Raw genomic sequence first — 14,386 nt, 5'->3', positions numbered from 1 at the left:
GACCGAGATGGACTCTCAGCACATTGTAAGTATCTGCAGAGTTATTTTTGTTCACTCCAAAAATGCTGCTATGAAAAGTGTAAGGAAATTATGAGGAAACCTAAGAAAATTAAGCTCTCAGCTGCTGCAGGGGTCTGATCGTGATACTGAGTGAAGATTTGTAACAACAGAGGTTTAATAACTGGATGCTTGAATTAAGTGAAACTGAAGCTGAATTTAGCATTTCTTAAATTAAAACTAGTGTGTTTAAAATGTCTCCACGTGAAGAACCACTTGTTAGATTTGGTTTGCAGTAGGCAAGTTACCCATGTACATTTTTCATATAAACACAGATTACAGGTAAGTAGAATACGATGTAAATTAACAAGCTGTTTCCATATTGTGTAAGATATAAATGCTATGATTTGTTGTTTGAACAAAGCTTTTTTTATACCATTGCTGTTCTGTACTTTTAGACTCTAAATCATTGCAAAGGCTGCTCATCAGGTCATGTCACACCTGCTATTTGGTGCTGGGTTGAGCTGTGGCTCACCAATAAGAACATTTTAACAGTTTCTGTTTTCTAAATAAACAATGACACCAAAGAAATGGACAAACCAAACTCAACTAAAGGAAGATAAAATAAGATAAAGGTTTTGTTAGTGGGAAATAGGAAAGTTTCCTCTGTCGTGACAGATGTTGGTGCCCTTTGAGTCAGTGATAGTTGAAGGTATTCAGAAGATTACACATGTCCCACTATGTGAGCCTTAATGGATGTGATTAATCATATGTTTAACACTCGAGTCTAAGTCACTGCATCACTGGTGATGATCCCAACTATTCATTCTAACTCTACGTGAGCAGAACCTTTTTAGTTATATTCTTCTCCCAGTGAACAATGAAAATAACCTTTCTAATTGGCATTAACATTTTCAGCTCACTCAGCTGAAGGACTGTTGAGCATGCAGTGCTGGAAAAATGTTTCAGATCATCAAACAAATTTTAATATTAGACAGAGATAAACCGAGTAAATACAAAATGATCATTTATTAAGAGGAAAAGCTATCCAAACCTTCTGTGTGAAACTCCACCCTCCAGTTAAATCAAATACTGTAACTAGGATTAATCACAGTTTTAGTAAAGTTGATTTTAATGAACGATGTTGCAGGCATCATAGCGTTCTCCACGCCTTCACCAGATCACCTGTGAAAAACCAGGTGGACCTGCCAGTTCTGGTATTCTGTGACTTTTAGAAGTTCACTGTTTCGTCCATATAAGTTAACTTCTAGCTACAAAAATTTTGAATCTTCAAAATGCAAATATCCAGACCAACTGGTGATGCCACAGTGGCAAAATACGTCTTTTTAATTGCTTATTGTGTTAAATAGCTAGCTAAAAAATATTCTCTTTGATGGTTGGCTGAAGGCAAAACAATGGATGGAAAAGTGTGTTATTAAATTGTTAGTTAATAGTTAACTAAAGAAATAGCCAGCAGGGACTTAGTCCAGACATATTTATTTGGCAAAAAAAAATCGAATAGAAATACATAGAAGTGCACTGCTGCTGTTTTCTTTTTACTGCTGCCTCAGATCTTAGAATTTCAGCTAATTCAGTAGAATATGCAAACATCCCTCAGATGTTTGAATATACGCGCCACATTATAATGTATATTACTATATTATAGCTCTGATGGTGAGTGTGGTTGATCCAGGCCTCAAGTAACAAACAAAAGCCTCAGCTGGGAGCTTCTGAGGTCATTCAGGATGGCGTGACCCCTCAGGGTTAATTTGATTGGACCAGCAAGGAAACGCCACACAAAACGAAAAAGACAAAAACCAGGTGTAATGTTCCTGAGCCCATACACACACCTAATCTCTACTTATCTGAGTGTATGTGTATGTGTGTGTGGGGGGGGGTGTCATCTGTCAGGAGACTGATGGACAGATGTCTCCTGTCACCATAGTAACTGTCTCTCCTGCACTTCCATGCTTCCGTCTGTCCTTTGAGAACATGTAATTAACTGACACTGTACCCTGTGTGTGTGTGTGTGTGTGTGTGTGTGTGTGTGTGTGTGTGTGTGTGTGTGTGTGTGTGTGTGTGTGTGTTTTGCAGGCCAGGATCGGAGCTCGACACCTCTCTCAGATTCAGGAGGAGTCGGACAGCAGAGAGCACAGGTAACCAGACAGGTGAAGAGGAACCAACTAATGTTGAAATACAGGAAACACAAAAACAATGAGTCTGATTAATAGGCCAGCAGGTAAAGATAGGATTACACAAGCAGGTGGAGAGGCTAAAATGGGAGGGGGGCAGTGCTGGCGGTGCATTCATGTGCATCACTCTCCTCATCAGGAGTCTTATGATTAACTTATTTGAACAAATGTGTGTCTATGTGACCAAGTCCAGCTTCCTTTATCACGTCCTTAGCAGAGGATACAGTGCTGTTGAAATGCCATTCGACAATTCAACACACAAACCGACCATTCATGAGAACAATCAGCAAAGCTGACAAAGTGGCGCACATCATGTAAACGTGCACTTTCCATCTTATAATACATCTTGATATGTTTTGAATTTTTAATAACAGCCTATTAAACCCACAGCTGAACTCTGAGCATCAAATAAAATATACCACTTATATTTATATAAGCTCTCTACATCACTATTAATGAGCTATGTTAAATATATCAAAGTACACCCAAGGTTACCTATAGTTGAGCTTGAATTAATTATGTCCCTACATCGCCCTCTCAACTGGATACGTGATGGACTGGAAATAATTTTTCTTCTGTCATAGAAATCCTCAACAAGGAGGAGGAAATGAGTTAGACTGGATTATCTCACTATCACTTATTTCATTTTATACACTGTGTTCCTTTTTCTTTAAAATTCAAAGCTTTGTAGCAAAATTGAGGTTCTCATTGACATGACCTGCATGAGTCAGTGCAGTAAGAACACGCTGGGGTGGGTTTGGGTAGGGTTAGCACTGATGATGGCTTAGATCTCAGAAGGTTAATCTACCTTTGAGCTCTGCATTTGTTTCCTGCCACTCCTGACAGTTTGTGCATTTGGAGCCTTTTGGAGCATTTTAATGTAATTATCTATGGTGTAAGATAACTGTCAGAAAAAATGTATGTGTAGGAGTCTAAATTCATAAAGTAAGTCAATAAACGTGCATAAATGTAAGATTTGTATTTGTTCTGTGTTTTCCAACTCATACATACATGTGAAATCAGAGGTTTTATCTCTGAGTATATAAGTTTACAAGTTACGAATACAAGATACAAAGTTATAACTTTGCAAATCACAAATTTACGACTACAAATCTCTAACTATTGAAATTCATACTGCGCATCCAGAAGGGGGGCAGCATGGCCACAGTTCACCTATCTCCCCATGTTTGTTCTGTTTGTCTTCTTGGATGGGTGTTCTGTTAACTGTAATTTCCCCATTGTGGGATCAATAAAGTATCATCATCATCATCATAAAAGACAACATTCCTGCCCAAAGATGGCAACAAATTTAGACTCCTATGCATACATTTTTTTTTTTGACAGTTATCTTACCCCATATTATCTGACCAATAATATGGCTACTTTGTACCAACTGTGCTTCACTGTACCAACAGACCATCGAAGAAGGCGGAGCTCCAGTTTTGTTGAGTAACTCTGAAATTAGATTCTGTGAAGTAGTTAAGAAATAAAGTAGATAACATCTAAAAATCCAACGAATCAAAATCTGGATGGAAACATTGCCGCTGGCAGCAGAGCAACTGGAAACTCAGTCAGGGCAGTTCAATCTGATAAGTGTGTGTGTGTGTGTGTGTGTGTGTGTGTGTGTGTGTGTGTGCGTGTGTGCGCCTGCGCGCGCATGAGCGTGTAAGAGAGAGAAAGCCCTGGCAGAGGGATACTTTACTGTGATCAGACCTGTGTGTAAACAAATCTGAATGGAAACTGGTTTACATGGAAGAGTTCATGTGTCATTGTGTGTGTGTGTGTGTGTGTGTATTTGTGTGTGTGTGTGTGTGTGGGGACCACTATGAGGTTTAAATCTCATGTGAGGACATTTGTGGAAAGAGAGGACATTCTTGGAAACATGGACACAATGTTGAAAACTCCAAAGTATAAAGATAAGATTTAAAGAAAACTTAAGAAAAAAGGTGATTATTAAAATTTTAATCTTTTTATCTTTGGGTATTGAACACTGGAACTACATGGCCTTGGTCTATCAGCTTTTCAAAGATTTGATCTTCAAAGGGTTATTTGAGAATTCAGACTTGTGTTTCAGGGTTCAGGCTTAAAATAGGTTTTAGTCCTGAGTAGGTTATATTAATATGGGTCCCCACAAAGACAGGATTACAAGCGTGTGTGTGTGTGTTAATTTGTTCTGTCAGTCAGCACACGCAGTCAGCTCGACAAGCTCACAACATGATGGACTGAAATATGAACTCATCACTCTCTCTCTCTCTCTCTCGGTCAGTTCTTGTTTCCTGCCGCCAATCGTCCAGCAGCAGCAGGCAGGTGAAACAAGGAAACCAAGTGTGGTGGAGAGACAGGAAGTGAGGCGTGTGTCTAAACCAGCCTCGCCGCCTCTGTACAACCACCAGGAGAGGCCGGAGGACAACAGGAGTCTGCTGGATGAGGTAATGTTTACAGAAGATTAAGGGGGAAATGGCACCCTCTAGATGTCAACATGATGTGTTATAATGCAAATGCAGAATATATATATATATATATATATATATATATATATATATTCTGGATGTATTTAAGGACTTAAATGTCATTTTTAAGGTTATATTTTCTTCTTTTTGTTTATTTCTGTCATAAAATTTGAGTGCCTGTTCATTAAATGAAATATCAGTGTTTCATAAGGATGTAGGTGAAAGTATGTAGAAGTAATCCATGCAAGCTAAAAACTTAGCCCTCAGATTTCAACTTTAAATATATTCTTGGCAAGCTATTGTGACTTGATATATATTTTTTTCTCTACAGCCACCTGCTGCCCTTCAGTAAGCTTCCAGAAGATGGCTAATTATTGTGTGTTTTGTTTGGGGGGGTTCGGCCTTTTTCAGCTGGCTCGTATCGAGAAGGAGCTTCGAGAGTCTCAGCATCTGGATGAGGAGCGACGGCAAGAAGCTGAATTCCTCCGTCAACAGCAAAACCAGCTGCTGTGGCAAAACCTCTGTTACCTGAGTCTCAGCCAGCGAATTGCCAAGTATGCAAAAACACACTTGAGGGGTTCAAGTTATATAGTATTTTATTTTATGTATGTAGTATGTACATACAGGTTATGTAGTATGTTTGTTTTAAAACATACACAAGTAACCAGAAACAAACAAACAAACAAAAAAAACTCTGCTTTCTGTAGGTATTTTTGTAAGCAAGCAGATCGCATGGAAAATATTCTAAGAAAGTCATTTGTGATAAACTCGTGTCTCACAGGAATCTTGCAGTCTTGTGGTCAGTTTTAGATGTATCAAATAAACTGCTGACTTCTCAAAGTTTTCTGTTTTTCAAGCCTCGGTCTCTGTTTGGTCTGCATTCACAAACATTCACCACAAATTTAAAAAGAAAATCTTTGTCAGCTTCATCATTGACGCAGCTTCTTTATGACAATCACTCTGCTGCCCTCTGCTGTCTGTATTAGTGCATACGTTATCAACTCCTCCCTCAGATTGGCAGATGGAGAAGTGTGATTCATCCCTCCAGAGAACACGTCTCCACTGCTCAAGAGTCCAGAGGCGGCGTGCTTTACACCACTGCATCAACACTTTGCATTGAGCTTGGTGATGGAAGGCTTGGATGCAGCTGCCATGGAAACCCATCCATGAAGCTCTCACTGTTCTTGAGCTGATCTGAAGGCCACATGAAGGTTGGAGGTCTGTAGTGACTGACTCTGCAGAAAGTTGGTGACCTCTGTGCACTATGACCCTCAGCATCCTCTGACCCCCACTCTGTGATTTTACATGGCCTACCACTTCATGGCTGAGTTGCTGTTGTTCCCAATCACTTCCACTTTGCTATAATCCCACTAACAGCTGACTGTGGAATATTTAGGAAATTTCAGGACTGGACTTGTTGCACAGGTATCATCCTATCACGCTGGAGTTCACTGAGCTCCTGAGAGCGACCCATTCTTTCACTGATGTTTGTAGAAGCAGTCTGCATGCCGAGGTGCTTGGTTTATATTATATTATATATATTATTTGGATGGGTGAGTGAATACTTTTGGCAGTGTAGTGTAGCTAGATAATTATTCTAGCTTCATGAGATGCCCCTATAGCTGAGAAATCTGCTATTAATACCACCACCAACCCTCCAGCCTCCTAATGTATACTTGGTGGATCTCTAAAGCTTTTGGTGGCCAGTACTGAAATGACGCCAGCACCAAGAGACACTGTGTGTAAATGCATGATGATGGTAACTTCTCTCCCAAACCTGAAACAGCTGGACTGAATCTAAGAGTCTACAGCGCTCCATCCACCTCAACCTCCTCCTACCGACTCTGATGGGGTTCATGCAGCAAAAAGCTTCATTGCTATGATGCAATTTTTAAATGTGGATTTTAATTAAAGCTGCTGCATTTATCCAGAGGCATTTACGGCTTTGAGAAGATAAATGAATGTTAGTGCCACAGATGATTGACTGTGTTTTTCTGCTGTTACTTTTTCCCTGCACAGACCCTGGGTCAGCAGCTACTTCAAGAAGTTTCCCATGCACATCTACTGTCTGCCAGTCCAGGGTCCCAATCACAAAGGCAGGAGTCGAGGACTGAAGAGGAGGAGATGACGTAACTCTGGGAAAAATACATGCATTTATTTGTTTTTTTATCCTACAAATAAACGTGATTTCCTCATTCTTGGGGAAGTGTTTCACTTACTGTGTTTACTTTAGTTTAAATGTTCAGGTGTGTTGGTCTTTTAGATAACATTGTGTGTAATATTTTTATTATAAACTGGGGGCTTAAAAAATGTTTATTGCCCACTATAGAAATTCTTTAATCTGCAGCTTTAACATGGACCAATCGTGCCACCTACTGTTTGCTTACAGTAACACAAAGTATTTGTAACTTTGGAGGTAAAAGACTCGTCTCTGCTTTGTTTTGGTTTCTAAAGGATTTCATTGTTTGGACAAACACTAAATCCATCAAATTGTTTTTATGTGCTGCTGGAACGTCAAAACATAACTATAAAGATAGCACAGGGTTGAGTCACTTTATTGCGTTTTATCTAATCAATTATTTACTGGACAAAATACAAAAATAAAAGGTAATAATGTATGTTCAAAAGAAAAACATACATTATACCTCAAATTTCAAATATGATCTGGAAAATCTGCCGAAAACAAGGTGCACTCAGCAGTTTTCCAGTAGTTTACCATATACAACAATCATACCTGAAGATCATACCTGACAGCTTCTCAGCTTCCACTGTGAGAAAAATAAGTTTCAATCACTCACAATATACAACTTTTCCCTAATACTGTCCTTGATGGGGTTTTTGTAATTATTAGTCTGTAATGCCAAAGATGTGGCATGTCTGTGGGACACCAAGAAAGTTCACTAATATTTTATATATTTTACCCTGTGGTAAAATAAATTAGCATCTTACTTCCTTAATTTCATATATGTAAATTAGAAATTCAACTAACACTATACACACAAATATGAGTCAGTTCAGAAAAAAGGAAGGTAATTCAGCATTATTTTATAGCGAACACTGCTGTATGACGTACACCGTATATGGCTGTGAAATTAAACAGACTGTAGCAGTAAAGCGTTTTCCGTGATCAACCCTAAACGCAGCATTACGTTTGTACGTCTCAGCGTCACCGCCTCGTCCGTCCCTTCTTGAGTGTGCGTGCACGGCTTCAGCGCTGAATCGCAGACATCATGGTGAGCTTTGGCTGTATTTTCTTTTCATTTTCGACCGCTTTAATTAATCAGCTTCACTCATATTTGTCGTCGGGCGTTTGCAGACTCCGTACAGCAGATTCTGGGTCACTGAGCTGTTTCAGCGGCAGTTTAGCTCGCCGTTATCCGGCGGTGCTAGCCGGCAAGCAAGCACATGGGCGTAGTGAATGCGCTAAAAGCTAAGCTAATAGTTTTAATGCGGAGCTGTGCGGGTTTATGCTTGTCGTGGTGAAGCTGTCGGGTCAGCGGCAGCTAACACCGGCAACCGTGAAGTTTGTGGTTGTTTGTCGTCAGCCTGCTCGCTCCTGTGCCTCTTATTCAGCCTGTTAGCATGCTATTGACTGGCTGGGTGTCGCTTTGTGGCTGTTTCAGGAACAACTCAGCAATTATGGACACTCATAAATTATTAATAAACCATTATAGACGACAAACATGAGCGGAACGGCACACAACCCATTTTACCAGCTAAAGTGACTCTCAGATGTTTGTGTTTTTAACGTTTAGCTTATTTTCTGATTAATTTGGCTAAAAGCTTCTAGTGGTTTCCAGGATGAAAGATGCTGCTGCTGCTTTCACGGGTGCTCGTAAAATTATTTATGCACGCCTACCAGCAATTTCAGTCAACAGACATTAAACTTGCGGGGGGTTTTTTTATGTTTGTTTGTTTTTTAATTTTGTGTGTTTTTGTTTTCTTAAGTTTGTTAAAATTGAAGTTTATTTTATTAATTTAAATTTTTTTGGTTTTCATTGTGAGAAATCTCAAATGTACTGATTCTGATCAATAGTTTAATTACCTTTTTCCTTTGCAGGCGTCCTTATCGATGGCCCCGGTCAGCATCTTCAAACATGGAGCAGATGAAGAAAAAGCTGAGACTGCCCGTCTGGTGGGTTTCATTGTCTGACTTTTATCTTTGTCTTAAACAGTTCCAGGTTCAGTTAAATTCAGTTTGGTTAAATCTATGAACTTTTCTGCCTCTAGTCATCTTTTGTGGGTGCCATTGCTATCGGAGATCTGGTGAAGAGCACTCTGGGCCCAAAGGGAATGGTATGTTGTTTCAGGTTCAGAGTGCTGCTGCTGCTGCTGTGATTTTTACTTTCCCGCTTTATTCAGAAACTTGTACAGAAAATCAGCTGTAATCATCTTTCTCTTCAGGATAAGATCCTGCTCGGTGGCGGGAAGGGCGGCACCGTGACGGTGACCAATGACGGTGCGACTATCCTTAAAGCTATCGGCGTCGACAACCCAGCTGCCAAAGTTCTGGTTGGTGAGTGGAGCCGCTCGACGTTGAGTTCATACCTACTTGGCCTCTTAGGGCCACGTTATACCTGTCGAGTGGCACCTTGCAAACTGTGAAGTTGATGTCATAGCCGCTGTTTCTGCAGATTCGTAGTTTACACAAAAGATAAGACTTTGTGGAAAAAATTGTAAACAAACCTCCTCCCGTATCAGTGCTAACACCTGTCGTTGAGGAGATTACTGCAGCAGCTACCTGCGCATTCACAGCAGGCATAAATGGATGTGACTGTGTGATGATGTTACTGGCAGTGTGCCAAAGACCAACTGAATATACTGAGGCAGTCAGTGAAAAAAGCTAAAAACTTGGAGGATAATTTGGCACAAATTCAAGTTCACAAGCTGAACCTACATCACCTCACTAAAAGTAGGCTAATGAAAAAGCAGCTGACCTTAGGTAGGGTAATAAGACGTATTGGTGAAGATGCAGTAAAGTAGACTAATAAATGTAATCTCTTGAAAGAATTCCTGTGTGGTAAAATGCAGTCAAACTGAGTTTTTATCTGAGTCCTTGATGGAGGAATAATTGTGCCTGCAGACATGTCCAAAGTTCAGGATGATGAAGTCGGAGACGGGACGACCTCCGTCACCGTGCTCGCCGCAGAGCTGCTGCGGGTAAATTCCTGTTTTTCAGACTCAGATTTCAAAGTAAATTACTCCCAGCTTCACTGCTGTGATGAAGAGTATGGGCCGTGTTCTTGGTCTCAACCATCACCACTACTGTTGCAGGAGGCGGAGCTTCTTATCGCCAGGAAGATCCACCCACAGACCATCATCTCCGGCTGGAGGAAGGCGACTCAGGCGGCCAGAGAGGCTCTGAGGGAGGCCGCTGTCGACCACAGGTGAGGCTCAGTTAAGACGTGCGTATTTGCGTCTCGGCCGTCGCCTTATTCTGTCCCTGCCTCATCGTTCTCTCTGGTCTCCATAGCAATGACCCGGCTCGTTTCCAGGAGGACCTGCTGAACATCTCCCGCACAACGCTGTCCTCCAAGCTGCTCACTCACCACAAAGATCACTTCGCCAAGCTCGCCGTGAACGCCGTGATGAGGCTGAAAGGTTCTGGGAACTTGGAGGCCATCCACATCATCAAGAAGCTGGGAGGCAGCCTCACCGACTCCTACCTGGACGAAGGTGAGACTGCGCAATGTCATGGGCCTCATGTGTCATTCCTGATAGGTTGCCGCACTGTAATGCCTATTATACATGGCTTTTGTACTATGTCCAGGTTTCCTATTGGACAAGAAGATTGGAGTGAACCAACCAAAGAGGCTGGAGAACGCCAAGATCCTGATCGCCAACACCGGCATGGACACTGACAAGATCAAGGTACAAATAACAGGATACGATTGCAGGTTATTGTGAAGTGTCAGAAGATGTTACATGGAACTAAAACAAGTTTACAGAAAAGACAGCGAGAAGATCTAAACTAAAAAATAAAAATCATCTCCTTCTTGTTCCTGTGTGATCGTTATCGTCACTGTTTTTGTTTGCGCGTCCATCAGATCTTCGGCTCCAGGGTCCGCGTGGACTCGACGGCGAAGGTTGCAGAGATCGAACTCGCAGAGAAAGAAAAGATGAAGGAGAAGGTCGACCGAATCCTGAAACACGGCATCAACTGCTTCATCAACAGGTATGAACGAGCCCTCCAGAAAATGTGTTTGAGACCTTAGAACCTCTCAGATGTTCCGCTGTAATAAAATCCTCCTGCATATATAATCAGATCATTTTGTTGGTCAGTCGAATCTGAAGGTCTCGGCGATGGTAAACTGATTTTTTTGGTTTTAATTAGAGGGCGTCACGATTATCCAGTCTGCCCCAAACTTCACCTGTGAGACTGATCCGAACACACCTACATGCCAACATTCAGGGATCCTCATAGCACCTTGTTGTGCAGCTCCTGGCTGACAACAGCCACCTAAATATTGGTCTGGGATGCTTTAAGAAGTTGATGGTGCTTGATTGTGAAAAACTTTTCTTCCACAGTGTGCCTTCTGTCCTGTCTCTCCCCCCTCAGCAGATGACCCCCCCCCCCCCTCCCCCCTGAGCCTGGTTCTGATGGAGGTTTCTTCCTGTTAAAGGGAGTTTTTCCTTCCCTCTGTCACCAAGTGCTGCTCATAGGGGGTCGTTTTGACTGTTGGGTTTTCTCTGTATTATTGTAGGGTCTTTACCTACAATATAAAGTGCCCTGAGGCGACAATTTGTTGTGATTTGGTGCTATATAAATAAAATTGAATTGAATTTAACGGTCTTTCGTACTCAATCCCGGTCAGTGTCACTCACACCAGTTTGTTTTGTTTTCCCTTCATTCCAAACGTCTTCCCGTCCTTCCTGCAGACAGCTCATCTATAACTATCCGGAGCAGCTCTTCGCTCAGGCTGGCGTCATGGCCATCGAGCACGCCGACTTTGCCGGCGTTGAGCGCCTCGCTCTCGTCACTGGTACGTACACTTTAGGACGTGGCACAGAAACTGGTCCAACTCAAAGACTCAGACCTATAAATCCTTTACAGAGAAGTCAGGGGTGGAAGTCAGCTGTATTTTAACAGATAAAAATGAAAACTTGTTGTTGCTGCAGTCCTGAAAGGATGTTTTTATTAATGCAGATTTATTAATTAGTAAATTAGGTGCGATTAACTGTATTAAACACTTTTTATTGCCGGTGTTTGGAGCGATTGTAACACAACTGAAGGTTACTTCCTCTAACGTAAAACCAAAAAAGGATGAATAATCTGTATATTTTATGTCAGCTGATGTAATCTTGTCTCACCTCCATTGATCAGGCGGGGAGATCACCTCCACCTTCGACCACCCGGAGCTGGTGAAGCTCGGTCACTGCAAGCTTATCGAGGAGGTGATGATTGGAGAGGACACTCTCATCCACTTCTCTGGAGTTGCCATGGGTACGAGCACACACTGAGCCTGAGGACTCTGACTCGTGTTCTTTTTCTTAAAGACCTTTAACCTCACCTTTAACCCCTTTTAATCTTCAGGTGAGGCATGCACCGTCGTCCTGCGAGGAGCCACCCAGCAGATCCTGGATGAGGCGGAGCGCTCCCTGCACGACGCTCTGTGTGTGTTGGCACAGACGGTGAAGGAGCCACGCACCATCTATGGAGGAGGTAGACACACACACACACTCTACATTATCAGCTGGCCTAAAACTGCAGCACTGTCCTCCATCTTCATCCACCTCACAGCTGAGGAAGAAAATGCTGCATATATGTTACAAAGGGTGCCTCTAATAACACCACATACCTGCGTGTCCTCTGCTCCTCATCAGGCTGCTCTGAGATGCTGATGGCCAAGGTGGTGACTGATCTGGCCAATAAGACGCCAGGAAAGGAGGCGGTTGCCATGGAGTCTTTCGCCAAGGCTCTGAGGATGGTAAGACTAAAGCTCAGATCCTACGACAGTCCAACTTGTGGAGCTTCTTTCATTGCAGCCGCACCTGAGTTTGATCTCACCTTCTGTGTCACCATCTGCTTCCTCCTCCAGCTGCCGACCATCATCGCAGACAACGCCGGCTACGACAGCGCCGACCTGGTGGCTCAGCTCAGAGCTGCGCATCAGGACAATAAGACCACGTTTGGACTGAGTGAGTGACACATTACCTCATCTCGAAACAACAGACTCACAATCATAACTAATAAACACACATTTCCATTAATTTAAAACATCATAAAGAGGCAGCTGGTGTCTTACAGAGAAGGCTCGCTGCCTCGCTTATGTTTGTAATGAATAAAAAGTTGAAGCTAGCTAGCTTAGCATGCATTGCTTTAGTCCCCTGTTCTGGTGGTCGGGCAGGTCTTTGATGCTAACGTGTCCGTGTTTCCCTGCAGACATGTCTGATGGCACAGTGGGAAACATGGAGGAGCTGGGCATCACAGAGTCGTTCCAGGTGAAGCGGCAGATGCTGCTGAGCGCGTCCGAGGCCGCCGAGATGATCCTGAGAGTCGACGACATCATCAAAGCTGCACCCAGGTCAGTCCGCCCTCCTTTCAGATCAGTATGCACTCCTGCTGTACCTGATTACAGGCGTTTTACTCTTTACTGCTGTGTTTTGTAGGAAGCGAGTCCCTGACCATCACCCCTGCTAAAGGAAGAGGAGGATGAGGAAGACAAACGGGATCACTTTTATTTATCACCTCTGTAGCTCAAATTAAAGAAACGCTCCGCTGTTTGTTTCCTGTTAAACTCGCTGTGGACGCACGGGCAAGCTGGCTGATGCGAGCTAACCACCAGGCTCCACTAAAGCTAGCAACACAAGTTTTTCATGCTAGCATTAGCTGAGCGCTTGGCTGAGGTTGGAGCCACAAACACTTAGAAAGGAAGTTTGGATGTTGTCTTGTGTACTGAATAAATGCACCGGTCGTCATTACCTGATTCATTTGTTGTTTTTGTCTCTCATTACTTTGATTATTATTTATTAGCATGTTTTTCATATTAAACGTTGTTTTAAATAATGAGCTCAATGTCTGCAGAAGGGATCGCCTCAGGCTTCAGTCTGTTTCAGGGTTTGCTGTTTGACTGTCTGTAGATGTCGGTCATAAACAGTTAAATGTTTAAAGGCTCTCAAAGCAGCTAAAACCTCCTGCAGAGATGCTGAAACAGGAGGCCGACGTCACAGTTGCAGAAATTCTTCATGGCGCAGATTCAACGAGGAAACGTTCCTCAGAGATTTTGGTCCATGTTGACGTCACACAGCTGCTGCATCCATGATGTGACTCTCCCGTTCCACCACATCCCAAAGGTGTACTGTTGGACTGTGACATGATCTGTGATTGGCTGATTAAATATTTGCAGTAATGAGAAGTTAAACAGCTGACAGATGTGTTTTTGATACATCGAGTCAAAGATTTAGTTGTAATCAGCTGTTGTGGGGATATGAACCAGAAATTAAATCTCATAACCTGAAAATGAGCAAGTAGCAGGAGATCACTGGGGGGGGGGGGGGGGGGGGGGGGGGGTTATTGATTGTCCTGCTGTAACTTACTGAGGTCAAAGTGACTGAAGCCCTCAGAGTGTCAACACACCAAAGTTACTCAACCTGACTGCTGAGCACACAAATGGCTTTTAGTTCAGAAGAAATTATTTTAACTGAGGCTGTAACTGAATCCCTCATTCACTGTTTGCCAAACAAAAGGCTTAAAATGCAAATTTGCTTTTCAAATTATCATTCATGTTTTTTGCAAAGTGTATTTTG

At 42.4% G+C, this 14,386-nt stretch overlaps 1 protein-coding gene across 1 annotated transcript; it reads left to right on the top strand.

Moving 5' to 3' along the window:
- The first annotated feature begins 7,785 nt into the window (after positions 1–7,785).
- On the top strand, positions 7,786–13,566 carry cct2 (chaperonin containing TCP1, subunit 2 (beta)). The gene is made up of 16 exons (XM_030720021.1): positions 7,786–7,872; positions 8,700–8,774; positions 8,870–8,935; positions 9,044–9,155; positions 9,723–9,799; positions 9,914–10,026; positions 10,113–10,315; positions 10,410–10,510; positions 10,687–10,814; positions 11,519–11,622; positions 11,964–12,083; positions 12,174–12,302; positions 12,464–12,567; positions 12,679–12,778; positions 13,023–13,164; positions 13,250–13,566. The coding sequence occupies exons 1-16, from the start codon at positions 7,870–7,872 to the stop codon at positions 13,278–13,280; spliced, it is 1,608 nt and encodes a 535-aa protein (XP_030575881.1). The 5' UTR covers positions 7,786–7,869; the 3' UTR covers positions 13,281–13,566.
- Positions 13,567–14,386: the final 820 nt, after the last annotated feature.

The sequence above is a fragment of the Archocentrus centrarchus genome, chromosome 23 (genome assembly GCF_007364275.1).
Source record: "Archocentrus centrarchus isolate MPI-CPG fArcCen1 chromosome 23, fArcCen1, whole genome shotgun sequence".
NCBI lineage: Eukaryota > Metazoa > Chordata > Actinopteri > Cichliformes > Cichlidae > Archocentrus > Archocentrus centrarchus.
This window is presented reverse-complemented; position numbering and strand designations above follow the sequence as displayed.

Bases quoted from the DNA above. Each gene is read 5' to 3' on its own strand.
- cct2 (XM_030720021.1), top strand. The intron at 10,027-10,112 runs GTGAGGCTCAGT...TGGTCTCCATAG, and splicing joins GAGGCCGCTGTCGACCACAG to CAATGACCCGGCTCGTTTCC. The intron at 10,316-10,409 runs GTGAGACTGCGC...TACTATGTCCAG, and splicing joins CGACTCCTACCTGGACGAAG to GTTTCCTATTGGACAAGAAG.